Source organism: Phalacrocorax aristotelis, chromosome 1 (genome assembly GCF_949628215.1).
Source record: "Phalacrocorax aristotelis chromosome 1, bGulAri2.1, whole genome shotgun sequence".
In the NCBI taxonomy this organism is placed as follows: Eukaryota; Metazoa; Chordata; class Aves; order Suliformes; family Phalacrocoracidae; genus Phalacrocorax; species Phalacrocorax aristotelis.
The window spans coordinates 181,004,108-181,031,210 of NC_134276.1; the positions used below are offsets into that span (position 1 = coordinate 181,004,108).

General features: G+C 39.4%; 2 protein-coding genes across 2 annotated transcripts in view; both read right to left on the reverse strand.

The window, feature by feature from the left end:
* Positions 1–5,177, reverse strand: part of MSRB3 (methionine sulfoxide reductase B3) — an 83,800-nt gene extending 78,623 nt beyond the window's left edge. The window contains 2 exon segments of the mRNA XM_075080890.1: positions 4,519–4,630; positions 4,632–5,177. Of these exon segments, the coding sequence (XP_074936991.1) occupies positions 4,519–4,630; positions 4,632–5,131 (612 nt within the window). The 5' untranslated portion in view covers positions 5,132–5,177.
* Positions 5,178–5,684: 507 nt separating this feature from the next.
* The window catches only part of LEMD3 (LEM domain containing 3), a 53,562-nt gene continuing 32,143 nt past the window's right edge, over positions 5,685–27,103 (reverse strand). The window contains exons 4-13 of the mRNA XM_075080889.1: positions 26,294–26,361; positions 24,317–24,396; positions 24,087–24,235; positions 22,200–22,301; positions 21,101–21,203; positions 20,690–20,868; positions 12,723–12,804; positions 8,319–8,424; positions 8,149–8,227; positions 5,685–7,895 (exon numbers count right to left, since the gene is read on the reverse strand). Coding sequence (XP_074936990.1) covers positions 7,732–7,895; positions 8,149–8,227; positions 8,319–8,424; positions 12,723–12,804; positions 20,690–20,868; positions 21,101–21,203; positions 22,200–22,301; positions 24,087–24,235; positions 24,317–24,396; positions 26,294–26,361 — 1,112 coding nt within the window. The 3' untranslated portion in view covers positions 5,685–7,731. The remainder of the gene's footprint in view (positions 7,896–8,148; positions 8,228–8,318; positions 8,425–12,722; positions 12,805–20,689; positions 20,869–21,100; positions 21,204–22,199; positions 22,302–24,086; positions 24,236–24,316; positions 24,397–26,293; positions 26,362–27,103) is intronic.

The following is a 27,103-nucleotide window of genomic DNA, read 5'->3' on the forward strand; positions in this document are numbered from 1 at the left end:
AAGACTGGATCAGTGCATTGCTGCATCACTCGCTCGTACAAATTCAACCTGAACTGGGTGTAAGCTGTGACTGCTCGTCATCAGGACACATGAAGAGGGATCTGCATTGGTTTTATGTTTAACACCAAGCAGCAGGATGGTGACAGTCTGAGCCAGGTGGCAAAGCCTGCTTGTACAAAGTCAACTATTTTTCTTAGCCAATTTGAGCAAGTACAGTAACTTTACATCAAACCAACATTTGTTCTTCAACCAGCTGCAGGAAACCCAAGGCCAGATTCACTATGCTATCAGACACCTGCTGCATGAACTGAAAGGACATCCATGTGGCTCTAACCCCAGCCAACCCACCACACAGGTCCTCAAAATGGTTAAAATCACCTTCACTCTCTGTGCGTGCAGCTGGAGACGCAGCCTTGCCTGTGTATTTCCCCAAGATCCACACACCAGTGAACAGAGAGGAACAAGAACAGGGCAATCCCTCAGCCAGACCAAGCACTTTCTGGGCTGTTTTCTTTTGGCGACGACTGGCACAGATCACTTCCCCAGGAAGCTGCTAAGGTTCCTTGCGTTGATTTTCCCGCCCCCCTTTTCATTGTGCGGGTGGAGTGAAAGTGGTGGCATTTGGCAGCTCCTTTCCGTCAGCGCTATTGTTATTCCCTGGTAGTAGGGATTTGTTTTCCGTCAGGTGAAACACAAAGGCGTTGTCCCAGTTTGGAAGGACACAGAGTTGAAGAGACCCCTGGGGAAATATTTCCAAATGCCATTCTTGGATGTGGTAACACTTCCCAACAAAACAATGCATTAGCACACTATGTATGTTTTGCTGAGCTGCTGCCCACATTTCTAATAAAACATTAATCCCGATGTTCAGATGCTACTGAAAGGACAGAGTAAACCAGGGAGCTCGGCAGAAGTCCTGTCCTTAGACTTTGTGCAACACTCAAAAGCTGAATCATGTTTAAATGCAAAGCTTACTGGAAAGATCGTTTCCACTGCTCAGCCTAAATAAAGATACGCTTATGCTATTAACCATATTATAAAACAATGCTAAACTATAACTTAAGCCTGTGAAGACAGCGAAATGGTGTTAGCACCTTATAAGTTTAAGCATTGTTCTTGCCTGTTTCAGGCTAGTATCATTCAATTCCTCAGGTCTTAAAGTCCTTACTGAGAAAAACCTCTTTATTCCCAGTACCAGTTGCTAGATTGTGTGGTTTTCAGATAATGCTATTGGAATTGAGCTTGCTAAATGAGAACCAGAAGGATGGAGCTAAGCAGATAACTTATAATTTCCAATTACCTCACCATAAATGGGGTTCCCAAAGAATTTTTCTACCCTATTTTCAGACAAATCTTAAGGATCACCATCCTCACAGATTTAGGACACAAAAATGCCTGTTAAAACCCAGAATTACATTCTTCATCTTCTGGTAGAAGTTAGTGATGCAATACATGCTCCCTTCCTTTTCTTAAGTGGTTGGTTGGAAACTACTTTTAAAACACTGCTAGCTGGTTATACTCTATGAGACACTACAAAAAAAAAATGCCCCAAAAGCTGGCAGGTTTTTTGTTGTTATGTTTTAAAGACCTCTGGCTTGTGTAGAGAAATTAGCCTCTAAATAACTCCATGTATAGACACGATTATTCCAGGGCAAGAAACACCCTATTTCCATCTAGCCTTGGAGTCTGTTCCAAAATAAGCATACCAACTTCAGAGTTACTGCGGGAAGGATAAATCCATACCCGACTTTATTCTACAGTAATTCATAAACACACTGTCATAAACACACGAGGAATTTGAGGGTCCATTTTTATGGGGGTCTTTTGGCTAAAGGAACACTTAAACAAATCAGGGCTAGACCAAGTTATAATTAGGCTGATACTTTATCCCACTTTCCCATCAGCTAAAGCCTCCACAGCTTAAGTTCATAGCCTGGGTGCTGCCAAAGCCGCAGCTTTTAATGAAAAAAGAATAGAAAGGGGAAAAGAGGGTCATATTCCCTGCCTATGACTAATACAATGTTGCGCGCAGCTGAAGAGTTGCTCTGTAATGAGGACACCCTCACTTGAATTACACAGCTCAACAGAGCCACCTCAAAACTGGATGACTTTACTGCATCGCTGGCTTGTAGCGATGCCAGACAGATGCAGACAGGCAGACTTCTTAACCTTCTGGCTGAGAAGATTAAATCCTTAACACAGAGATCTCTTCTCTCCCCCATCTTTTAAAATAAATCACAAGGGAACCTTTAACAACCCACCTAAAAAGGAAGTTTCGTTTTCTAGCTAGTAATAAATAGGCTGGGCCTCCAATGATACAGAAACAAGTATCATCTTACAAAGCTGACAATATGTGAGTAGGTAAACAAGATCCTCCTGTACCTTCATAAATATCAGGGCAAAGGACCAAATATCTTCCTCATGCGCACATTTCCCTTATTGAACAGCTGTAAGGAATTCTTATGGTATGTACAAACATAAGAATTGGTATTAACCAAATCCCTGTGAGCGTGTATAACCACCACCACTTGGAAAAATAAGCAAGGTCATTCAGTGAAATTTATTTTTGTCTAGGATCAATTGCGTTATATGGCTTTCCTACCGAATAGAGAAACATTACCCCATATACAAAGGCACTATTTTTAAAGATGGTGCTTTTGGGGGAAAAACAGAATTCTTATTTTCCTCCTAAAAGATCTTTTCACATGCGTATTATAAAGATCCAAGGAACATCAAACAGAAAAAGGACCAACCAACCACATTCTGGACTGAACTATGTATGGCTTAACTCCACTAACTTTAGTGGTTTTGAGAAATCAATGCAGACCTTTATTTAAAAAAAACCACCTTCTTTCATCTCGGAATTCTAGGATTATTTAGTAACTCTGGTTAAGCTATTCACCATATTTAATTCCCTATATAAATTTAAGAAGACAATTAAGAAATACCATTCTAAATTAAGCCATCTCTACAGCAAAGCAGGCGATTCTTTTAGAAACTATGAGCAAACGTCTGATTAAGATGACAAGCCACATGGAAACTACTTCCAGAATCAGACTTAAAGGGCACTGTTACCAACCAAATTTGGCAGGCAAGGAATCATGACAAACTGCAAAGGCATGCAGCAGCGCAATAAAAAGTTGGGAATCGTCAGCAAATAAGACGGCAAGCACTTGTGTCAATAAGAACATAAACAGGACAAATTATAAGCATTAAATGCTGGGTTCAGAGGAGTGGCACTGTGCCATAGTGGGAGTGGAGCTGGCTCTTCCATTTACAGACCGCTTGCCATAAACAAGCCGCATCGGCAAGGCGAAGTGTCTGCCTATTGCAGGTATCTCATTCTGACATCTATCTTTGCAGAGAGCACAGTTTCAGAACCAATTTTATAGCAACAACAGGAAGCTTAAAAGAGAAAGAACTAAAAGGATGACATCTATCTTGTAAGACTACACTTTCCTAAAAGCTGTTTAAAGTCAGAACTCTTACAGAGACCTGACGTTTATTGCTAGATAACAGTAGGCATATAGCCTAATCTGTAGATAACCATCCTTAGATTTGGTATTTTTAATACACGGTTATTCCTGTTTAAGATCACTGCACCCTCAGACAGTCTAAGGGGATGATGACCGGACTTTCAGCTGAAGCAGAAAAGCCAGCATTTAAAGGATTTGTCAAATTTGTCAAATATTACAGGTAGCTTAACTGAGCCTCACTTCTGTTTCCAGGAATATTAAGATGCACCAAGTACAGCTACAGCAACTTGGAAAGGGGACGGTAAGAAATAAATGATACTTAATTCTTTGCGTTGACTGTATCTGGCAGTAGCGTAACACAAAACAAACCCAGCAAGTGAGCACACACTAAGCTCCCTTAGGAAAATGCAACCAAATTCTGGAAGCACACATGAAGTTTAAGCTCCTTTTTTGACCGACGAAGCACAATTTACCGAGCAGGCGACCGCAGCAGAACCGAGCCACGGCACTCGGTCGAGCACTGCTTCAACAAGCCAACTCTTCTGCTGCGCACCCCAGAAACCGTTTACCTCGTTTCTGAGCCAGAAGCGGCGGCTACAGTAAAGGACACCCGGAGCGCGGGCTGTGCGCGCCGTGGGTTCAGGCGCTGCGGCGGCTGCAGGGACGCCACGGCCGGGATGACGGGGAGGGTGGGGGGCTGGGGAACACGGACACACAAACCCTGTCAGGGGCTCGTTCCGTGAAACGGGGATCGACCCCGGCACCGGCACCAACCCCCCCCCCCCCCCCGCCGCCGCTCTCCGCCGGGCCCGGCGGGGTCCCACTCAGAAGTCTCCCTCGGCAGGGTCCCGCTCTCCGCCCGCCGCAGCGCCGGCAGGTGCTGTGCGGCCCGGCCCGGCCCGGCCCCCCGCGTCGCCAGAGCCGCTCCTCCCCTCGCCCCCGCCGCAGCCCCCGGCCCGGCCCGCCCTCCCCGCGGAGCGGCGGCGAAGGGCCGGAGGGGAGGCGGAGGGGCGGCTGCCCTCCGCGGCGGCGCGGCTCCTACCTGCGGCTCCTGCGGCGGCCACCAGCGCCAGGCAGAGCGCGGAGAGGAGCGGCGGCGGCGGCGCAGCGCGCATGAGGAAAGGCCCGAGGGAGCGATCGAGCGGCCGCGGCCCCCCCGCCCCCCGGGATGGCAGTGACGGGCCCGCCGCCCGGGGAGCATGACGGGAAATTCCTGGGCACCGGCGGCCAACGCCAAATATGAACATAGAGCCGGGGAGGCGGCCGGGGCGGCGGAGCGGGGCGGCGGGCGGCCTGCGCCCGGCAGCGGCGGGGAGCGCCGGGACCCCCTCCACTCCCGGCCCGCTGCTGCAGCACGCCCGGAGCTCGCCCTCGGTCGGAAAGGGCAACCGAGCGAATCGCGCCTGTTCAAAAACCGATGTTGCTGCTGAAGGGGGCGGGGGAGAGCGGGGCCCCCCCCGCGGCGGTGGCCGACCTGCCGGGGCGCGGGAGAGGGGCCGGGCCGGGCGAGGGTGCGGCGGCCGCCCAGGCCCTGCCGGGCGCGATGGCCCAGCTCCCACCTGCGGCCAGAAGCCCAGTGAGTGATATGTCACAAGCAGCGAAATCAAAGCAGCTCTTAATGCCCACCTTGCACTGGGGGAAGGGGATGAACACATGACACCAGAATTACACCGAAATTCTCCCTCTTTCACCTCCGACCCCCCTTCCACAGGTAAGAGCTAAAAGCAAGCTCGGCCAATGAATGTAAATAATGGACTTGCACCCCCTCCCTTGGTCCTCCTACTCCACAACCCTTCGATGCATATAGTCAATAAAAATTTTAAAACAGCGTAGTATAAGTGTAATGACAGGAAAAAAGACCGTTTTTCTGTAGTACATCACAATCCCTTTGAGGACTTGTTCCTGTCTCAAAACACAGGTAATAAACTGCAAACACAAAGCTAGGACCAGGGCAGACAAGCCGTGGCTTTCCCTCAGCTTAGAAATCGAGGTAATGCCTCTACCTTCACTGTGTCAAGCTGACAGGCAGTTAAGTGATTTTTTTTTTTTTTTAAATATTTCAGCTCACAATAGCACCTGTTCAGCTTCAAATCCTATGAAACAAAAAAACAAGGTGGCTCTGATCAATTAATCTCCCCCCTCACCCCCAAGATGAAAAAAGTATTTAAGTCAAAGAGACACCCAAATATCTAGAAGGTGAGAAGCATATAAAAACCCCTAATAAACCTTTAATTCAAGTTCATTTTGGTTTTTTGTTTGTTTTACAGGACAGGGTGACAAATTACAACAAACATCTGATTTTTCTCAAATGTTCAGGTATTATACACATTCCCATCTGTCTTGCAGGAAGGGATATTGGTCAACTTAACAGTTTAAGGTAAAATAAGCTGCATAATAGTACATATTACAATAATAAAATGTACAGTGTTTACAAGAAATATATTTTAGAAGCAAGATAGATGCATTTGCATCAAGGCGACCTTTTAAAATGCCACAACTATTTTTACATTCACTCTTGCAACAGGTCACAAGATGGGGTCACTAAGGGCAGGTTAACAAATCACTATGACGCACATCAAATACAACAAAATTAGTTTATATACATATATATAATACATATACATGTATATTATACATATACATATATGTATATAGTAAAACTCATCAAAATCTACCAGACCTGGCATAATCTACTTACCCATCAAAAATATGTACTTGTCCTTGGTAAGTAGAATTCTGCATGGCTGATTATATATTATATATACTCATTCATTAGCATCTGAGACATAAAACTGAGGATTTAAAATTTTTCGGTTAACAAACTCTCCAATAATAAACATGGTGCCCACAAAAGCACGAAGGTAAGGCACAATAGGATTTTCTGTTGCAGAATAGTGTGCATCATGTTTACTTAACCATAAGAAAAACGTGCATTATTTGTGCAAGTTCATGCTGCAAATCCATCATATCTACAAAGTAAAGTGAGTTTCAGTAAAATTTGTGGGACTGGTGTGCTTCCAGTCTCACCTCCAACAGGATATTCAGCTGGATAATTAGATAAAATTGTTGTAGGAGTGGGGATTAGTAAAGCCAATAATCTTAGATTTGCAACTAAGCTGCTCAGCAACAATTTTTGTACTTCTAGGTAAATGTTAGTAAGTTTACAGGCTTGGAATCACAAGATTTACTGTCAGTTGTACTTCTAGTTTGCATCAGCCAAAATTGTTGCAAGGACATATGTACCTTTTAAAATTTTGACAGGTAACTGGTTCATTAAAAAAAGTTATAATGTATTGAGAAAGTCACTTAATCCCAATGGTATTTTGTCACAGCCCTGGCAATTGTAATAATAAATACTTCTTTTCACAAAGTATTTTTCCAGTATCTGCCAATTGCTTCTTTATTGCTCACAAATTTGAATTCAGTACAATTGTTAGACCTTTCACATGAAATCATAGTCAGGTATTTTAATATAAAACCTATAAAAGATATTTAACCTGTGTCTAACACTTTAAAGTTATTTGGCCTCTTGTCACAGTATGGCCAAAACAATATAAAACATTATGTTTTGAATAAAATAGGGAGCTTATTCACTGCTTCAATGCAGACATCCTCACAGAACAACCATTTTTGCCACCACCAGCATTTACATTTATATACAAAACCCAGTACATCCACATTCAGTTTGTTTTCCCTCACACTTATATGCAACCACTAATGCCAGATTAACTTTCCCCATACCCTAGCTGCAGAAAAAGATTCTTATAGAGCAACAAAAAACTAACATTGACCGAGAAAGAATTTTTTTTTTTAAAACTTTTTTCACCATCAGGAACTGTAGGTTGTTTGTTACAAAATACCCACAAGATTATTTCACAGGAAACTATGGGAATACAGGAAGTCTTCTTTTCTCCATGCTTTTGTATTACCAAAAACACTTCTTGGTGCAAAAATACAGTCACCACATCTGCAAAATGTATAGTGAATTCGGTATTCCTCATGCAAAACTTAAATGCACTGATTTACTATAGCTCCGGAAAACTTCCTGAAGCAATTTTTTTTCCTTCTCTTTTTTGTCAGCTCAGTATTACTGCCTCATTGCTAAGTCCCTTTGGAAACAAGATTTCTGGAACGTTCAAACTTTTATTTAATTCATTAAAGTATTACATACAAAAAGCACTAAAAAAGGAAGACGGCAGCCAAACAGGAAAATTCCTGTTGCAAGTAACAGTCCTAGCAGTTGTAGAAAGTCTTCTCAGGAACTTCCCTGAGAATTAGTTGTGCCTGTCCGAAGACGCAGATGTGACATAGAGTTCATGTGTTTGTTTGATGGCTTCAGTGGAGTGTTACAAGTAAGAGCCTGGGGAAAACGATGATGATACCGATCTAGTCGCAGGTATTTTACTGTTACCAGCTTTCCTATGAGGCAAAGAAATAGGAAGAGAAAAACCTTCTAGTTCAGCATTATTATTACATTTTGCTTCAGGATTTAATACACAAACACAGCATTACACTGCAATTAGTTTACCAGGTGATGACTACAAAAAAGATCCAGTTTCTGTTACAGTTCAATACTTTAGATATAAAACATTTCACCATTTAAAAGAACTCCCAGCTGCACCCATCTTCTGTCATTTCTACCCATATTTTGTTATAAACCCCCATTCCTTACCATCAAACCAAGAGCCATGTAATGCCTTGAAAGCCTTTCCAGCATACTCTGGGGAGAGACACTTGACATATACACAGCCCTGCATTAAGAAAGAAAGGGGTTTGGTTTTTTTTGAAGTCCAACAGACAAGGATAACCATAGCATTAAGATGTTACTGGGAAGACACTCACCTCGCGTGAATTTTTGTCAACAGCAATATGAACAATTCCATCGTTATCACTGCATTTCTCCAAGATTGCTTCTTGAATTGCTAGATGCCAGTGATCACCTATTTCCCTATGCAAACAATGAAAGATTTAATTAAGAGCATTTTTTAAAAAAACATTCACAACAATCTCATCATTCCTCATTGAGTTTGGTTTCTCTGTAACCTGACATCATTTTCTGTTAAATGCCTTTGGGACAGATTTAGTACTTTAGCTGTTAAATATTCAGTAAATTGTATCCTAGGGTCTACTTTAGAAAATTCAACCCTAAGAATCAAAAGGAATAATCTGTATTTGATGAGGTTTGTTTCCCCGTCCAGCAACCTGCTATCACCTTCCTGTCTGGAAGTGCTAGCAGTCAAACTCATCTTCCCACACCTGCTCGGACAGGCTGGCTGCTGTTGCAAGGGGAAGGCCACTCTTAGGCTGTTCCTGCTGCAGTGGAAGACGACAGCAGCAAGGCCTCTGCCCCTTTACTGTATCACAGCTACCAGCAGTCACAGAAGCAACAATACATGTTAGGCTTCTGCAGGAGGAAGGAGCTTTTTAGCTATTCAGACACTGATCATCACTGAAATATCTATTCACTGTCCCAAACAAAGCATCAAATTGCATTCATCCCATAAGGTGCTGATAGAACATGCCAATCTAATCCAGAAATAGAAGTTATTAAAATCAGATTCCAATTCTGGGGGCTTTTCACAAAAAAAAGTATTTTATTGACAAGACTAATCGCTCTTCAGGTACATCATTAGAGAAGACAGAAGTCTATGGGGTTTTTTTGTGAAGGTGCTGCAGGAACTATCTGGTCCTAATGAAATAAATCTAAGCAGAGGGAAAACAGCAGCCTTAATACACCTTTAAGCCTGTCTGAATAGTCTTTACACAAAAACCAATGAACTTGCTGCTCTCCAAAGAACACTAATCAAGAGCTTTGCGTAGTTTTAAAGAGTTTTCTCTACATAAGGCCAAATTCTTTAAATATTTGATCTACCTTTGTCCTGAAAAAAAAATGTGGCGGAGGTGGAATGTACATAGAGAAGTTAATTGGTCAGGGACATTACTTAAATCTGTTGAGTAGGACACCAACACAACACTTGAGGAACTCTGGCAACACAGAATGTCAGATTTGTTTCCGTCATTTCACCTTGATTGATTAAAGGATCAGACTTTCCAGCTGATGCCCCTTACACAGGCAGATCATATATAAGCAAGCAAACAAAAGTCGGTGAGAGACACAAGGGTACAAAGAAGATCCAAATGAAGGTCCTACTGGGAGAGAGACTTTCCAGTGGAAAACACCTACAAATGAAAACCCTGCAAAAATTAGAAGATGCACCCTACTGTGGTTGGAAGAAAAAAGCAATTTCTTTTTACTAGATAGCTCGAAACTGAGGGAATATACAAGTCTCCTTCCCCTTCACTAAAGGTATAAACAACAGTGTTTTCTAAATAACATGCTACGCTCAGGATGTTAGGAAATACATAATTCCATGTTGCAAAAGCCAGGACCTTTGAAGGTCCTCTCCAACCCGAACTATTCTATGATTCTATGAAATCTTGACTTCGGTGCATTCCCCCCCAGCCCAGGACTCATGTCCAGATTTTCTTGAGATGCATGCTGTCATCAACAGAAAAACAGCTACCATAAGAAGGGAGCATTATTGTTAAGAGCAGGCAATCCTCTTTTCTGCTGTGTATTCTCCCCAAATACCAAAGTCACTGCATTACTCCCAAGTGTTCATTTCCTGTTTGCAAATCAAGCGGAAGTGCGTTCTCAGTCTAGCCTGCTTTTTGTGTTTTGCAGACCTGGGACATGAAACATCATAAGTTATCAACTAATTTGGATTTCTCATAATAAAATAGGCTCCCAAAAGGAATGACTTGCCCTTCCCTGATCCTGCACATATGTTCCATTAGATGCCAATATGAGACTTGCAGGAATGCTATCCATGCATTATGAACCACTGTCTTTACTGACTTAGTGGTAGATGCAGAAACACTAAAAACAGGCCTATCCAAATGATGCTTACACTGATATTTTAAAAAACAGGTTTGTGTCTGGCATAATAAATGCGTACAACGTACACCCAAGTTTAAGTCTGTTGCTGTGGTCTGTGGGTTCACAAAGGTCAGGTAAATTTTCTGACTTTTGGCAGCAGAAAGATGATTATTTGCTCTGTTGGCATTGATAAATAAAAATTAACTGGTATATTCCCCAGATGATTCTCAGGTCAAGAGAAAAGACCTGCATCATGGATGGCTGCTTTTACCAACTACTTGCATATTGTTGAAAACTACTTATTTATTGTTAGTATGCAACAGCTTGACTTGAAGAGCAGCTAAAAACTAATTTTGTTAAACATACTTTGCACCCATGGCAAATGTCAAAACAGTATTTGCCAATCTAATCCTATACACTGGTATACTCTGTGTTGTGGTGGTGGTCAGGGAAGGTACTCATCCTTTTCAGACCTGGAACAAGAACACAAGCCTCCTTCCTCTTTTGACATTAGCAGTTGAATAGTTTGTCTTACATGGGGGGTTTGGGGTTTTGTTTTTGTTGTTTGGGGGTTTTTTTTGGGTGTGTGGTTTTGTTTTAAGGCTGACCCAAGGATGTGATAAGAAATACTTAAGCGGCAGTCCTCTACAAGACAGTTGATGGAAGAGGAATGCGCTGGGGTGGGCGATATGGGATTGGATGAAGTATCCCTCTACAACTGTAATTCAGCAGTCCAGTAACAGAGGTAGGTCAAATTCCAAAAGAAGAGGTCTAAAAAAATGAATGTATTAGAAGTTGCACTGTTCAGAATAGCTGGCTGGACATAGACACTAAAGAGAAGTGTCAAAAGATAACAACTCCTAGTCTATACTTTTTTTTTTTAATGCACTTGCTGGGCATAGACTGGAAAACACTGAAGTTTACAGCAAAGATACAGCCTACAGATATTATTGTGACAAAAATAACATCTCAGTTACTAGTTCCATTAACAGCAGACATTTTGAACAGCTAACATTTTGAGACAAGAAAGTAACCAATACAGCATGCCAATAAATATTACAATGAAGCTTCAGGAATGGACTTATTTCAGTACTACTCAGACTAAACAATGTAGCTCGTGAAATCTTTGTAGCAAGGACAATAAGCACGTTGATCTCACCCAAGATTCTCAGCAAATATCATATTTTATTTCATCCTCCTACAGGAGGATCAATTTGCCTTAAGAACAAAGAACAGTGCCTAAAATTTCAGTCTTGCTCACCCTACTGCAACCTGAAAGTCACGAAAGAAACCACAGTTTTGGGGTCTCTGCCCATGACGGTCATTAAGTCTTAAAGCCACTGAGAAAAAAAAACAGTTTTTAGAGTACTACTTTTATGCTAGGGATAACACTGCCCTCAGCTAAATTAGCTAACAGCTTTCCAAATAATAAGGCAAGGAACTAAAGTAATTAAGCATAGCTAAAGGCAGCAGTGAAACAGATCTGAAGGAACATCCAAATTTTGCAGTCGCTTGTGTCCATACTCCCACGTTCTCTCCTACTTCCTGTTATTCCCTATTCTAAACAGTAGCTTTTATTCTCCACTCAACTTCTCAAATATTCTTCAGTCCCAATTAGCATCTGACATTTACTCTGTAAGCCAATATAGCATCTTCATTTTTCCCTTATGTAATCACATCAGGGAATCAATTACTTCAGAAGAGTTATTGGAGTCCCTGTATCTCTTTGCACTGGACAAACCAGGTTTCAAAGATTAGAAAGGATTAGCTGGCATAACCAATGTGTTAGTCCCCAACTCCTAACATGATCTAGTCCACAGCCAGTGGGGATACAACACGATAGTGGATGAAGCTTTAAAAGACTACAAAAAAAATTAATTATTCTTCCTTAACTCTTGACACATGAAACAAGGCTTGTTGCTTATTCATACACAGTATGTACTTTAGAATTATATCTGAGCATTAGAAGCCAGTACTCTGCACTAATTTCTTTAAAACCTTCCCACTACAAAAATCCATTTGCTTCAAAACTAGTCAGCTGCACTGCCATAAACTAATAAATTGTTTAAATTCAGCCTTTTAAATGCAAACTGTGCAAGCTCTACAACAGTCTAAATACTCCAAAACACTTAACAATACCTTGGAAAATTAGGGTCTGTTGTTAAGCCATGAGTTTCCCCTGTCAGTTGGTGTAATTAATTGTCTTCTCATAGATGTTGAGGAAGATTTTATTTTTTTTGGTACAACCTGTTTTTTTCTTTTAAGGTATTCATGTTTACTCACTTCTTCCAAACCCCTCTCAGAGAAAAGTAATGGACCCTTCCAGAAGAATACAGAAATACAGATAGATAACTGGTTTTACTTACATAACTGGATCAAACATATTGCGAATCTTTAGACATGGTGTCAAGCTGTTTGGTGGTGAATTTCTTCTATCTAGATGAAATGCTACAAAGAAAAATTTAATAGTATTTATTGACAGGCATAATACCATCTAGTTAACAAGCACCAACATTATACATTAATACCTTTCTGGTTTTACTCGAATGCTTTCAAGCAAATTAACATCCCCACAGTCTTCTACTGCACTTTAGAAAGTGTACCACACTTAAGTGAGTGTTTTAGATTCAAAACTTCTACGTTTAAAAAGATAATGCACTCTCTTATATACAGGCCACAGTACATGAAAGGAATTCAGGATATTTAAAAATACCATATCGTTGAAGAGAAAGTATTTGCATTACATCTCCATGAAAAGACAGATATGCTTAACGTGTGGAGCAAACTTTTGGAGTTGTGGGTTAACCATTCAGTTTTAATTACATGATGAATTTTCATTTCTTCCTCTCTTGAGGTAGTTTACTGCCCATCTGACTAAGAAATACGGAGACGCTAAGATGGGTGTTGTATTGCATCTGTATTGCAGTAACAACTGTCCAGGAGCATACTACAAGGATGAAGCTTTTGTAACCCTAAATGCCCTACAAGCATGATCAGAAGCTTGTAAAATTTGAAATTAAACACACCAGAGGATAAAACAGATGTAAGAAGAAAAATGGAAATTAAAAATAACAGAGTAGCTCTTTCAAAGCTGAACAATCCCATGAAATACATTCTGAAGTTCTAAAATAAATACTAACTTCTCCAAAGTTCTACTTATGGGAGTCGCAACAGAAGACTGCGCCGTGGGAAGAAGAATAAAGGAGCCCTTCAGATTCAGATAAGGTAGTTCCATGCCTTGAGAAGGGCTAACAAAGCAGCAACAGAAGTGGAAAGGGATAACCTGGTAAAAGCCTTCAAGGCTTGAAGGAAGTTTTTCTCTGAAGACTTGAGATGAGTAGATTCAAGAGTTTAAACACAAGATTAAAAATCTCAACAAGACAAAATGAAGTTCCAAACTGATGCTAATGCTTCTTCTTTGCAATCCCTACTTTGGAAAAGTTTGGCGGTCCAAGATGTTACGGTCCAAGTGTTAAAGTCTCAGTTTTGGGCAGATGTGCTTCTTACTGCTGACCTCTTAAAATAAAATCTTGCAAGTATATTCAAAACACATGAACACTGCTGCTCTCTGTATGTCACCAAAAACAAAAACTGTGTCACACAGAAATTCAGTCATGTGGAAGATACTGCATGTGAAAGACAAGCATAACGAAGAGAAAATTCACTCCCTGCAGATATGGCATAGACAAACTTCCTCCTTATGTAAATTTCTGAGACAAAAAAATAATTTCCAACCAGAAATTAGAAAAGGTGTCCTCCAAATCTAATACTGAACCTACTCTAAGCTCCCCAAATAACTAAAAATGTTCTTGTCAGAATATACACACAGAGAGTCCAAGTCACCAACACCTTAACAATTCTGTTTTTTTCTTGAGAAGGTTTCTAAGTATGCTGGTGACACTGCATCTATCTCTGAGCTGCCTATAGTTTAAGGACAAGTCCTTTTTCAATTGCACATGGTTTTGTAAAGTTTTTTGCCCTTGATTAAAATTTATACGTAGGGTACACAATAAAAACTTTACAGAACTAAGCAACATTGAAAAATAAATGGACTTACCTTACTCATGTAGGTTGGCTCCAGCAGATCAAGGGGGGGTGAAATGTCACCAGCATATTGTACACTGGGGCACCACACCATACTGGAGAAGGTGATCTAGGGTGGCCTAGTCATGGACCTGGACCTGAAAAGGCGTGGGGTTGAGGAAATTATGTGCTGATTGTTAAGAGCTAGGTTTATTCAGCACATGGTTTTAATCCAAGGATAAAGAAGGGTGAGGTTATTTGCAGAGACCCTGGACCCAGAGGATCAACACTTCTGCAAGCTGTTTATGAATTCCAAAAAAATCATACTGTTGTTTAAGGCAGCAGCTACATCACTGAGCTATGCAAACGTAACTAAATAGGGAATTCACGTTTTAGTGTAGATAAATATAAAAACCAAGCTTTGCCTGCTCCAATTTCTAATAGTCTTGATTGTCTTTTTGACTGGAAGATCTCAGCTGCTTGCGGAGATGACTTCAGCCAGCAGATACCTACTACACAAAACTAGTCCACTACCAGCTTAATGTAACATCATACTAGTAGAGCAAGTGTGCCCTGGGGAGTGCAGCATATGAAAATAAAGATTAATTCTGCTTTTTCTTAAAAATGTTTTTAAGTCATGATAAATTAAAAGAAAGTTTTGCAACTCAGATGGAGCTTTTTTATGTATAAGGAAAAAAAAGGCCAGAGAAATCAGTGAGGTACAACATTATTGCTAGCACAGTAATAAGCATTAAAATATATACCAGAAATGGGACCAAAGGGAGAGGCTAGGGAAGACACAGACATGGTAAAAATAATGCTGTACCTACACAGCAGAATTCAAAATAGCGCAGTTAACAGATGACTCTTGGAACTTCATCACACATCTGTAACAATTAATTCTCCCCCTCTCCCCAAAAGAGCAAGTTCAAGTGGCAAATCTATTCAGATTACAGTAATGATTATTTGTAAATTTACACTGGTGTGGAGCATACAAAATATTCTCGTCACAATAAGGGCATAATCAGATATTTTTGAGGGACAACAGTCTAAGCTACACCATAACTAAGCACCTCACATGCCATTTCTTTTCCTAAATAGGTCTCAACAGTAGGACTTACAAGATGAAGATAAAAAGGTGGAGACGAATTAGGAAAGCAGAAGCACAACATTGTGCAGTAAGTCACTGACAAGAAAATTTTTAGGGCTTTAATAAATTCCCCTTGGGTGCTAGTGAACACCTTCAAGAAAAGGAAGCCACTTTACATTTCAGTTATAATGTACCTTGTTTTATTACCTTAAACTGAATACGACTATCATTCCAGATTCAAAAAACAGCAGCAGCAAAAAGCTTGTGCTTTGAACCACCTCTTTATCACTGTGACAGGAGTATATCTATGATGGAAGCAGTAGCTCTTGCACAGACCTCAAAATAAACATCTAAAATTGTAGTACGGCTTTCCATACTTCTTGAATTTCTAACTATTACTGCTAAAGGGATTCCCCAGCATCATCACCATGGGTTACAAGACATTCCAACAGGTCTTTAGATGTGGATCAGATGCACCTGATAAGGTTGAAGACTTACATTAAATATAGGTAACCATGTTTCTGAAGAACGGATTTATTCATGTTAAGCCACAGATCACTAATTTATTAAGTACTAACCCTCTTATCAATGGCAGGAATAAAAAGATAAAACATTTAGTTGAAAATGTTGAAGTTACACACTTTCACACAATGTGAGGTTCTTCAGTGAACAGGAAAAATACTGAAATCAAAATACTACTGTTATTAAGAAAAAGAGAGTGATTCACTTGGGCTTTAATACAGTTAAGTAGAAGACCACCATGGGATGGACACAGCATTTTACAAGAAGCATAAAATCCACAGTTTTCTTGCAAGAGTTAAGAACAGAGCTTTTTCTTTTTTTTTTTTTTTTTTAAATGTGGAGGAAGGATTGTATTCTCACAAGCCAGGGAGGAGGGGTATCATTCACACAAGGTAACAGGTTATCTTCCATGCTGCAGGATGAAATATCACCCTAAAGAACCTTCTTTATCTCATCTCCAGAGCTGTCAAGGAACTTCAGCTATTGCTGTTAGCTTAGCTACACTGGAGCTCTGCCTACCTGTTTTTCTTTAGGGTTCCAGTTATCAAAGGCATGATAGGACAGTAGTGTCTGTTCTTTGAAAAGCAAACGTAACACACTAGAAATGTTTTGGGTTTTTTTCCCCCCACTGATTAAATTATGCTTTGGCACGATCAAGATTGATCATTTGAAAACACTTGACAAGAACTGTCAATTGACAACCACTCATTTGTCCATCGTCCTACAATGAGCTTACCTACTTTTTTTTTTAAACAGGTAAATCTACTGTATCCAGCAGAAAACATTTCAAAGGAAGTACACCAGACTTCATTCTAACCCAGTAAAAAAGTCCGTCAAAACACAGGCTGCATCCTGAAGGACTGGACAAAATGCTACAGTGATGCTGGAACTCTAGATGCTAACAGAGAGTTCAGCCTAGATTCATGCATGCTATAGGTCCCGTATTTAAAATGCATGTTATAATCTACCAATGCCCTAGTACACACTGACAGGTCAGGCGGCTTTCTTCTTCATTTGCACATCTCTAGGTATGACCTGTCATTTCAGTCACCTCTACTTCCATGCCCTTCTGTTAGAGCCTAAGTATGCAATTTCAATTCTTCAAATATCTTTACTGAACTACAAACATAACAAGGACACTAGGAAAATTGCTACTGAAAGAACTGAAATGGGATAGATCTTAATATATTCTATGCAATAGAAAGCAGGGAGTCTTAAGTACATACTTGAAGCAGAACACAGCTAAAAGCCACAGCTAAAAAACAGTTATTCTGTCCACATTCTCAATATGCTAAAGTAGGTATCAGATATTCAAATTCAGATGGTACCTAACAGTAGCTACTGTCAGTAGCTGTCTTCCTAGGAAGTTTTGCAAACTACTGTTCATGTTGAGAGTCTTGAATGCATACTCCAAGTAGAAAAGCAGCACCTGAGCTATTACACACTGAGAAGTCTTCCAGATGAAGGAAAATCCAGTCTGATTTCTAACACAGGACAGAATGTTATGGAGTGATTTATATTGCAATCAAACAGAGCAAGAAAAACTGAGAGCAAATGAATAGTAAATGAGGAATTCCAGAAATGGAGTGTCATGTTTCACAACCTGTATTGAACAATATGTAAAAGATCCAGCTTTATAATATACATAGCTTGAAGAAGTTACGTTCAATTTAAGTGTTTGAAAAACGATCATGACAGTATTAGAGATGGAACAGTGTCATGGTTTTAGCTGGGATAGAGTTAATTTTCTTCACTCTAGCTGGCATAGTGCTGTGCTTTGAACTTAGCATGGAAAAAAAAATGCTGAGATAACACACAGATGTTTTGGGCTGTTGCTGGGTAGTGCTTGTACTAGTCAAGGACATTTCTAGCTTCCCATGCTCTGCCAGGTGCACAAGAAGCCGGGAGGGGAAGGGGCACAGCCAAGAGAGCGGATTCAAACTGATCAAAGAAATATTCCATATCATGTAACATCATGCCCAGTATGTTACCTGGGAGGGGCTGGCCGGGGGAGGGAGGGGGCAATCGCGCTCGGGGATGGGCAGCGTCGGTCGGTGGGTGGTGAGCGGTTGTATCGTTCGTGTTTCTGTGTTTTTTTTTTTTCCCGTTCCCTTCCTTTTCCATTTTATTGTATTAACATTATTGTCATTATCATAATCATTATTATTATTACTTTATTGTAATCATTAAACTGTGCTTATCTCAACCCACAAGTTCTTTTGCTTGTCTGATTCTCTTCCCTATCCCACAGGGGTGGGGGGGGAGTTCAGTTGCCAGCTGAGGCTGAACCACAACAGATACACCTGTTGATGAAACCCACCATTTCTGCACTGCACCTAAAGCACTTGCACACCCCTAATGGACAATGTCCTAGAAAGAAAAGGCTCTGCAACTCTTGTACTAAAGTTACTATTCACATCTTACTAAAATTTTCAGAAACCGAAATCATGTAATACAGTTGTCACAGCAGAATGCCATGTTAATACTGCTGCAAGACTGACTGCAGAACCTCAAGACTACAGTAGCGTTCACAATGTATTTTTTAAAGCAGCCACCCTCATTTCCAATGAATGATTTAAAATGAGAAATGTAATGCGAAGACCAGCATAACTGAAAAGTAGAGAATGATATCCCAAGATAACATTTTGCATAGACAAGAAATGAATCCCAAGACTACAGAGACCCTAATTAGATAACATGCCAAGTACCTACAAATGTCTAAAAGTGTTTGGCTTTTCAAGTTGACAGAATCGTTCATTTTTGCTTCAACCTTAGAGAAAAGCAAAATTTAAGACCCGAGGGCTGAAAGCATACGCAGAACTTATAAAAACATGCAAATGGCCTGGGACAAAACCAGAATGTTAGCAGTACTTTAACTCAGGCAACCAATCAAGTTTGCTACAGCATAAGTGTTCCAGGCCATAAAGAAGCGCTTTCTGTCTGTGTTTGAAAAGGAAATAATCACATTGGAGGAAGCTACTTTAAACTGTACCCTCTTTTACATGAAAAAATAAAACCATTGTTTCTTACAAATAAAAATGTGTATCAGTAAAAATCAAAAGAAGGAAGCCTATTAGTACTTGCACTAGTTAAATTAAGACCAAAATTGGCGTACTCCAGAAGAATATAGATGACAGTGCAGTTGCTTGCCAGTGGGAATTATTTTGTTTAAGTAGGACTACGAAGAGCAGAAAGTCTTTTTTAACTAGGCTTTTTCCAGCATCTAGTTCAATGCCATAGAAGTAATGCTAGATACAACCTTGATGACATCCAATTTAAAAAGTTGAACTAAAAACTGGAGAAGCAACCACTCCCTCCAACCTCGCCATCAAAATAAGCCAATGAGTTTATAAATTAGCATTCTGCAAAGCATTTATTTTAGTCCCACTGGAGAGTTAATACAGCATTACAGAAGAACATAAGGAAGACAGACTCTTTTAAAGAGTCATAACATTTAAACAATGGGCAATTAAGATTTCACTTTACACATTTACCTTCACACTCAGACATTGATAGAAATGACCAGTCTTTTATTGCAACCCAGGACTCAAGTCTTATAGCTTCAGTTTTTCGTTAACCAAAAAAAACCCCACCCCAGAAACTGAAGCTTAACATGAAGAAAGGCAGAAATAAAAAGAACTAGCAAGAATGACCAATGCAGACAGCCAACTGCAAACCCACTGGATTCTGGCCACTTGTCTCCATGATAAAGCTGAAGAGTGACAGACAACTGCAAAAACCAATGTGTGACAGCCTCCTCTATTAAAGCAAATGCTTTGCAGCACCACAGAACTTGAAATACAAACGCAGTGTGGAAAAACATCTATGACAGAAAGGAAGAACTACTAGGAGATGCTCAAAATCCATGTTCTGCTGACTGAGGAGTCCTGTGCCCCAGCAGTTTGCCTTTCAGAATAAACAAACCTCTCTTCTTCCAAACTCTGTCTTTAGGTACCTAACTGATAACAGTAGGAAACCCCAGTCTACAAGCTCTGATTTACCTGCTGTCAGATATAACCAATTACGTTACTTCCAGTAAGTATAAGGCATGACAGAATTTGACCAACTAAAGAGTATTTTTTTTAAATTCATGAAAAGGAACAAGCAACTAATTTTGCCCACATGCCCTCTGCTCTATTGCTGCAGTAGCTGTAACAGAAAAGCCCATTTTACTTGAAAACAAGGCAGACACTGAATGCGCATAGAAAGTAAGTCCGTTGAACAACAAGATAATAGAGAAATAGCACTGACAGTTCACACAACAATACTTAAAGGTATGAAAGAATCACAGAATGGTAGGGGTTGGAAGGAACCTCCGGAGATCATCTCATCCAACCCCACTACATGAGCAGGCATGAGCATGAGCAGGGGGCACAGGAACGCATCCAGGTGGGTTTTGAATGTCTCCAGGGAAGGAGACTCCACAACCTCTCTGGGCAGCCTGTTCCACTGCTCTGGCACCCTCAAACATGAGAAGAAAATACTGTAAGTGGAACTTCCTGTGTTCTAACTTGAGCCCATTGCCCCTTGTCCTGTTGTTGGGCACCACTGAAGAGAGTCCAGACCCATCCTCTTGACACACAGTAAGTATTGATAATAACTGAAAGTCTTTCGTGTTCAAGTAACAAAGTACCAGTTAGAAGTTAGATGTGGAAATTAAAACAATTATATTTGCAAAATATAACTAAACTACAATACCTTGGCCTTGCCACACTTTCGATGGTATTACTAAAATTTTGTCACATGCTGCAGAAGGTTGCATCCATTTCCAAACCAAGAACTCGGCACCACCTATTCTTCGTGTCTCTGTGCGAACTCTAGATTCATTTGCTGCAAGAAAGTCAACTGCTCTATTCCAGACTTTCTTCATTTTCCTCCTTAAAAATTGAAGCAAGAATTACGAAGTTAACATTATAACAACCTGCATAGCTTACATCCAGCATGTAAGAGAAATCCAATGGTTTTCCCCCCCCACCTGTGCCAAGAAGAATCTCAAAAATACTATGCTATACAACCTACTGAAATTAACTCAGTTAATTAACCAATTTACTTTTACTATATTTCCTTATGTGTAAGTAAGGAAAATCAGTACTTCTAGTGAGAACATACCTGTCCTGAGGTGGTATTAGAGAATCATGCACGTGTAGAATAGGCATGTAAGGCTGCAAGTCTTTATTTTCAGAACATGCCTCGCTGTGACTTCTTAGAACATCTGAGGACACCATAAGAAAAACTGGTAACTATGTAGTTCATGCAAACATTAAGAAAAATATCAATTCTGGCAAAGAGCAGCTACTCTGAAGGCCACCTTAACTACTGGAATTGGGAGGGGTTTTGGCATCTTGAAGGATTTTTCCTCCTAACTGTGCTGAAGGCAAATCAAGAAAACTAACCACACACAGTGCCTCCAAGTAGCCCACATAACTTTGGAATAAAGGAAGAAGTTCTTGCAGTTGCTTTGGATTGGTGCTTTTAACCATTAGCAAAGACAGGCACCTTTGAAAATAAAGTGCTTTCCCTCCACCCCAACAAAACTGGATTAAAAAAAAGGTAGGAATATAGTAACCATCTCTGTATTTGTAACGATTGCCATAGGTGAAAACAAGACAATTTAAGTAGAAATGCAGCCCAAAATAGAGCTTAAAAACTTCAAACAAACAACTGAAAACATTGTGGCTTCAAATAAAAAGGCAGAATTTCAGAACTCAATTATGCATCCTGTCTTAGTAACACAATTTCTGCTCAAAATGACTAAAAGCTGATTTTTCTATGAAAAACCATTAAGGATGGAGTTGAGAGATAACACACATTTTAGGGGTGGACATTTTAGCTAAAGATAGCTGAAAAAACGATACAGAAAGCAATGTGTCACCATACTTCTAGTCAAACAAACATCCCATTTATACTTGTTTTCAATAGTTAGATAAAATACCACCAAGTCAATGGGAATTTGTTACAGCCATGTTGATGTAATTTACAAATTACAATCTCGATACCTAAAGCTTTGACTGGGTTTAAAGGATGATGGTTTGGGGGGGGAGGGGGGGTGAAGCGAGTGCAAGAGCATGAACTACACATTTGACCAAGGACTCTAACAGCATGTTGACTGATAACCAAACAGGTAGAAAACAACTGAATTAAGGCCAGTACTTTGAAAGCTTATACAGAGCTGATACACACGTATCAGATGTGACTCAAGAAGGCGTACCTATGATTTTTACCACCATATCATACATCTGCCTCGTTTCTTCTTCCTCTTTTGCCCAACGGTATTTCATGTAGTGCAAGACTCCCCAAACCATTGCTATACCTGCATTAAGACGTATAATATCTTTAAACAGTATTAGAACATTGTTTATTTAACAAATTTCACAGCACGTATTTCAGAAGTTGGTTGAACTAGCTAACATATTGAAGTACTTTAAATTTCAAAACTAGTTAAATACACTGTACTCGTCAGTACTTTATATTTTACTAACACAGCAACACAAATTCTTAAACTTTGAAGAGCAGTTACCCTTAGAAAATCTCTTCATCATTTTAACAGCCTGGTATCCCATGACTGTGGTTTGAAATTTTACCCATTTGTGAAGAAAAACAGCAAAACAACTATATTGGAGAAATTCAAAAGTCATAAACTGGCAATACAGAACATGGTAAGATTTAGAAGTGCACAATATTCACTAATTCATAGACAGGTCACATGCCTTAAATATACTAGCCAAACTAATTAACTTGGACTGCTTCAGTACAGCTACAGATTTGTATTTCTTCCAAAAAAGTACTGCATACTCTTTTTCTATTTCTTTAAAGATTATTCCCAAAAAGAACAATCTAGTTAGGAAGGCCAGCAGCATAAGCTGAAAATGAAAATCTTACTCCTTCTTCTATCTCAGGCTAAGGGCACCACTACACCCATGATCTCTTTACAATTAAAAAAAACCACACCAAAAACAACCCCACATACACAAACTATAGGTACATAGTTTGTTTCATGTACCAGTAATCACAAGGCAATGTTAACTAATGTATCGAAGAGACTGAGGAACACCATTTTAGGCCAAAACAGGTGTTAGTTAATGACAACACATCTAACATTTATACAATGGTTTATTTTTGAAAAGGTGCTTCATATTAACCTTAATTACAGGTGAGAAAGTTGAGACACAGAACAATTTGCTCAGCATGACTGACAAGACCAGTGGTTGATGTGGATATCGAGTTTCATCTCCGCATCCCAGTTCAACCCTCATATGGACTATTATCAGAAAGTCAAAGGCAATCTGGGACGGTTTGCCTTTGACTTTTTTGGTTCATCAAAAGGTTAGTGAAGGGAGTCTCAAGACTTCTGCTCATAAGCATGATATTGTTAAGATATTGGAATAAACAATTTATTAAATATTCAATAGATGCATGAGATGAACTTTGTACCTTCAATATTTGATCCAGCCATATGGAAAGGAGTAAAATGTCTGCACTCAGCTGCACCGTATTTTTATGCTGCATAGTTTCTAGTATGGTTCAGAATTAAATAAACCTGAAAGAATTTGAAACTTAACTAGAGAACTATCAAAGACTAAATAAATTAGTCTTACTGAAGGATTAGGTACATTTTCACAACAGTCTTAGAGGTAAGACCTTTTGGTGACAACCACGTTGGGTATCCAACTTTTCCTGAAAATAGGAAAATCATCTTTTCTGTACTTATGTTTCCAAAGTTCCTGGAACAACAGTGAAGTCTCCTCAGAATTAAGGCTATTGCGTTTTTACTGAGCATTTTGCTTTCTCAGGTAAGTTCAACCTGGAATTTTTGAAAGCCACAAGGAATTATTTTGGCAGGGAAAAAGACAGAGTTCCCAAAGAATGCATACACTCAACTGACTAGAGTAGCATATGATAGCAACCAATGTGAAAATATGGTGGTGCAACAGAAGTGCAAAGCAAACCAGATTGTAATTAAGATACTGATAGGAACTACAAGTTTTATGGTTGAATAAAAACCTCTCTCTAAATACGCTGTCTACTTTTCCCTGTGCACTTACATAATGCAAGTTATAATTTAAAAAAAACACTCACCACTTTTTTGTTAACTTACCCAAAAGCAATATTGATAATCTGTGGGTTACATTAACAAACGCACGGCGAAAACGACACCTGAAAGACATCTTTGGACTAGTTGATTCCAGGTACTTCACATCTGTCACATTAGTGACATCCATCTCATTAGGGTCATTGCTGAGACACCTATCAAAAAAAGATACATTTTTTATGAAAAAGGATACATTCTGTAAGAAGAAATTAAATTAAGAAATAAAGACCACTTACTTTATGCCAACATCTTCCCCACTATTCAAGATCCATTCTAATGCTGTGTTAAGTACACTTTCATATTCTGGATCTAAATTCTGTCAAAAGAAAAATATTAATGAGTAATTTCATAAACAACCAGAAAGTTATCATGCCACAATAAAATTCAGATACTGCACAGATTAGTATCCAAACTATATGGTTTCGTTGATTCTTCAGATTTTGCATAAGCATTCACTACACAGAGTAAATCTATACATGCTATGAGCAGCTATCAGACTTACTAGGCATTCCTCAAATTAAGGACTGTTTGTGAAGTCAGCCACATTCAGTTTTATTAACTATTCTAACCTACAGCAAGAAAAAGTTATTCAGCCACTAGATGGTGCTCACTGAAAATCTACTCAAGAATAAAACTCAGATACAAATTCAGCTGAAAATGGGTCCTATAAAAACAGTTCAGGTTTGGATTTTTTTTAAAAAAGAAGCTTGAATAAAATCATTTTTAACTGATATATTGCAAAGAGTCCAGTGTCTGTAGTTCAAGAACTGATATTACTATACAAAAATTTACTTTTTTAAATTAGTTGGTATCAACTATCACAAGAACATCATTCATGGCTATCTGAGCTAAGGCTGTCTCCATAGTTCACCTTGCATGTTCTTCTGCAGAAAAAGAGAAGCAAAAATGGAAGTTACTATTGCATTTGAAATTATACTCTCCGAAAACATTTATCTCCATCTTTCCTTTCAACCTTACATAATGCAACTGGCCTCAAATTGAAGGGTAAGCACTTAAGAAAAAACAGTAACTGTTTTATTTTCACTTTTTAGAGTAAAATAGTAAAGTTTTATTGCTCAACACTGAAATTCTGCAAATAATTTGTATTTATACTCCCGAAATGAGGGACTATATGGTTAAATGAGACATTGTACAAAGTGACAAATTTCCATATGAAATTTGAGATTCTCAGAGCAAAAACAGTTGTTAGGATAACAGCTCTCATCCTTTCAGTACAATAGATAGGTAAGACCATCAGTTATCTAGCATTGACTTAATTTTTTCCAATGTATTCCCACAATGCACTGGTTTTAACAGATATAGAATATCATTGCCAAACCTTAAACATGCGTTAGCAGCTTCTTCACGATGCTCTTAACATTGCCCCTTTTTGTCTACTATGCAGAAGTTTGCTCAAATGTAGAATTTCTATACATTTGTATATTAAAAGTCACATCAGCTTAACTCCCTCTCATCCAATCAAAGAAATCTTATACTCTCAGCCTTTTAAAAGCTTCAAGTAGTTTTCCACTGAAGGGTACACCAACATGGGCTAAAATAAACCCTACAGCTGTCAAGACAAGGCAAAAGTCATCTTTTATTTGGGGAGTGAGGCAGGGGAATGACAGCAGAGAGTGGGATTTCATAATACCGCACACCTATCAAATTAACAAAAAGGCCTTTTTTGACCATTTTTATTTAAAGCGTCAATGAATGGTGTCTCCATACAGCTGCTGCCTGTCAGGCCCGCTGCACAGATCCACACATCAACCTCTCCTCACAAAGAAAGGAAGACAGTATCCTTTTCTACTAAGTCTCAAAACATGGTATACTGATTTCTGGAGAAGCTTATAGAGATTCTAATTTCATAAATTTGTAATTTTTGTGTTGGCCAGCTATCTCCATCAAGTCAAATTATGCTGGTGTTTTAACTACAGGGAAAAATACATGTGTGACATTGAAGCACTATCATCTACACTTTCATTGCAATTAAGCCAGTTTCTTTCACCTTCCCTCTTCCTCAAAACCTTGCTACACCCCCAAATAAAAGTTGTAAGTAGCACATGTTAAAGACATCAATTCCAAACATTTCCAAATAACATTCAATACCAAGTCAAACTTTAGTCAATACACTAGATATGAAACCAGGCCTTACAAGTTGTAACTTACACAAATATTACATACAACCAATGAAAAATACCTCGTTTGCTTACTTTTAAATATGCAGCTGCCTCCTGGACGGTAAGATTTCTTTGAATAGAGCTGCCACATTCATGTTCCCCTGGTAAAATTAAACTTTTGTTTATTTTGATCTACTTATTACTGCATTATATAAAATAAAATCACCTAAGCACAAGCTTACTGTTAACACAATCTAAACAAGCAGCAGTTGCTCAATTATTCTCACAAGTTCCACTAAAATATGGAAAAATCTCTGGACAAATTCCTCTTTCAAAAAGAATTTCAAAACCTGAAGATTAATCACAGCTAACTGTATGTACAAATCACATCAATACAACTTCATGTACTGCTAAGCATATTTCAATATTTACACTGAAAGTAGAACAAAAGGTAGTATGAAGAACTATTAAAAGGACATTACCTTAAAACAGTTGCTGTACCCTGTCTCAACTTCTTCCAAATAATTTCCATGTTCTCTGAAACATGTATTATCTTTTCTACAGACCAAGTTAGTTCCAGTTGTAACATATCCATAGCAGTATTTCAAGCACTATGAAGTTACTACATTTTAGATTGGTCCAGCTTATCACAGTAACCCATGACCCTCCTGAACATGCACAAAATCCACAAGTTTCAGGCCATATTGGGTTTTACCATCCTCTTAATTCTTTTGGGAAGTATGCAGAAGTAGTCAGCAAATAAGGTATTATATGCACAGTCAGTCCTCAGAGCCACGTGCCATCATCTTCCTGATTTTCTTTGCTAAACTGAAGACACTTGATTCATGCAAAAAATATGTAGTGACAGTAATACCAACAAAAAGTCATACAGAAAAGGAAAAG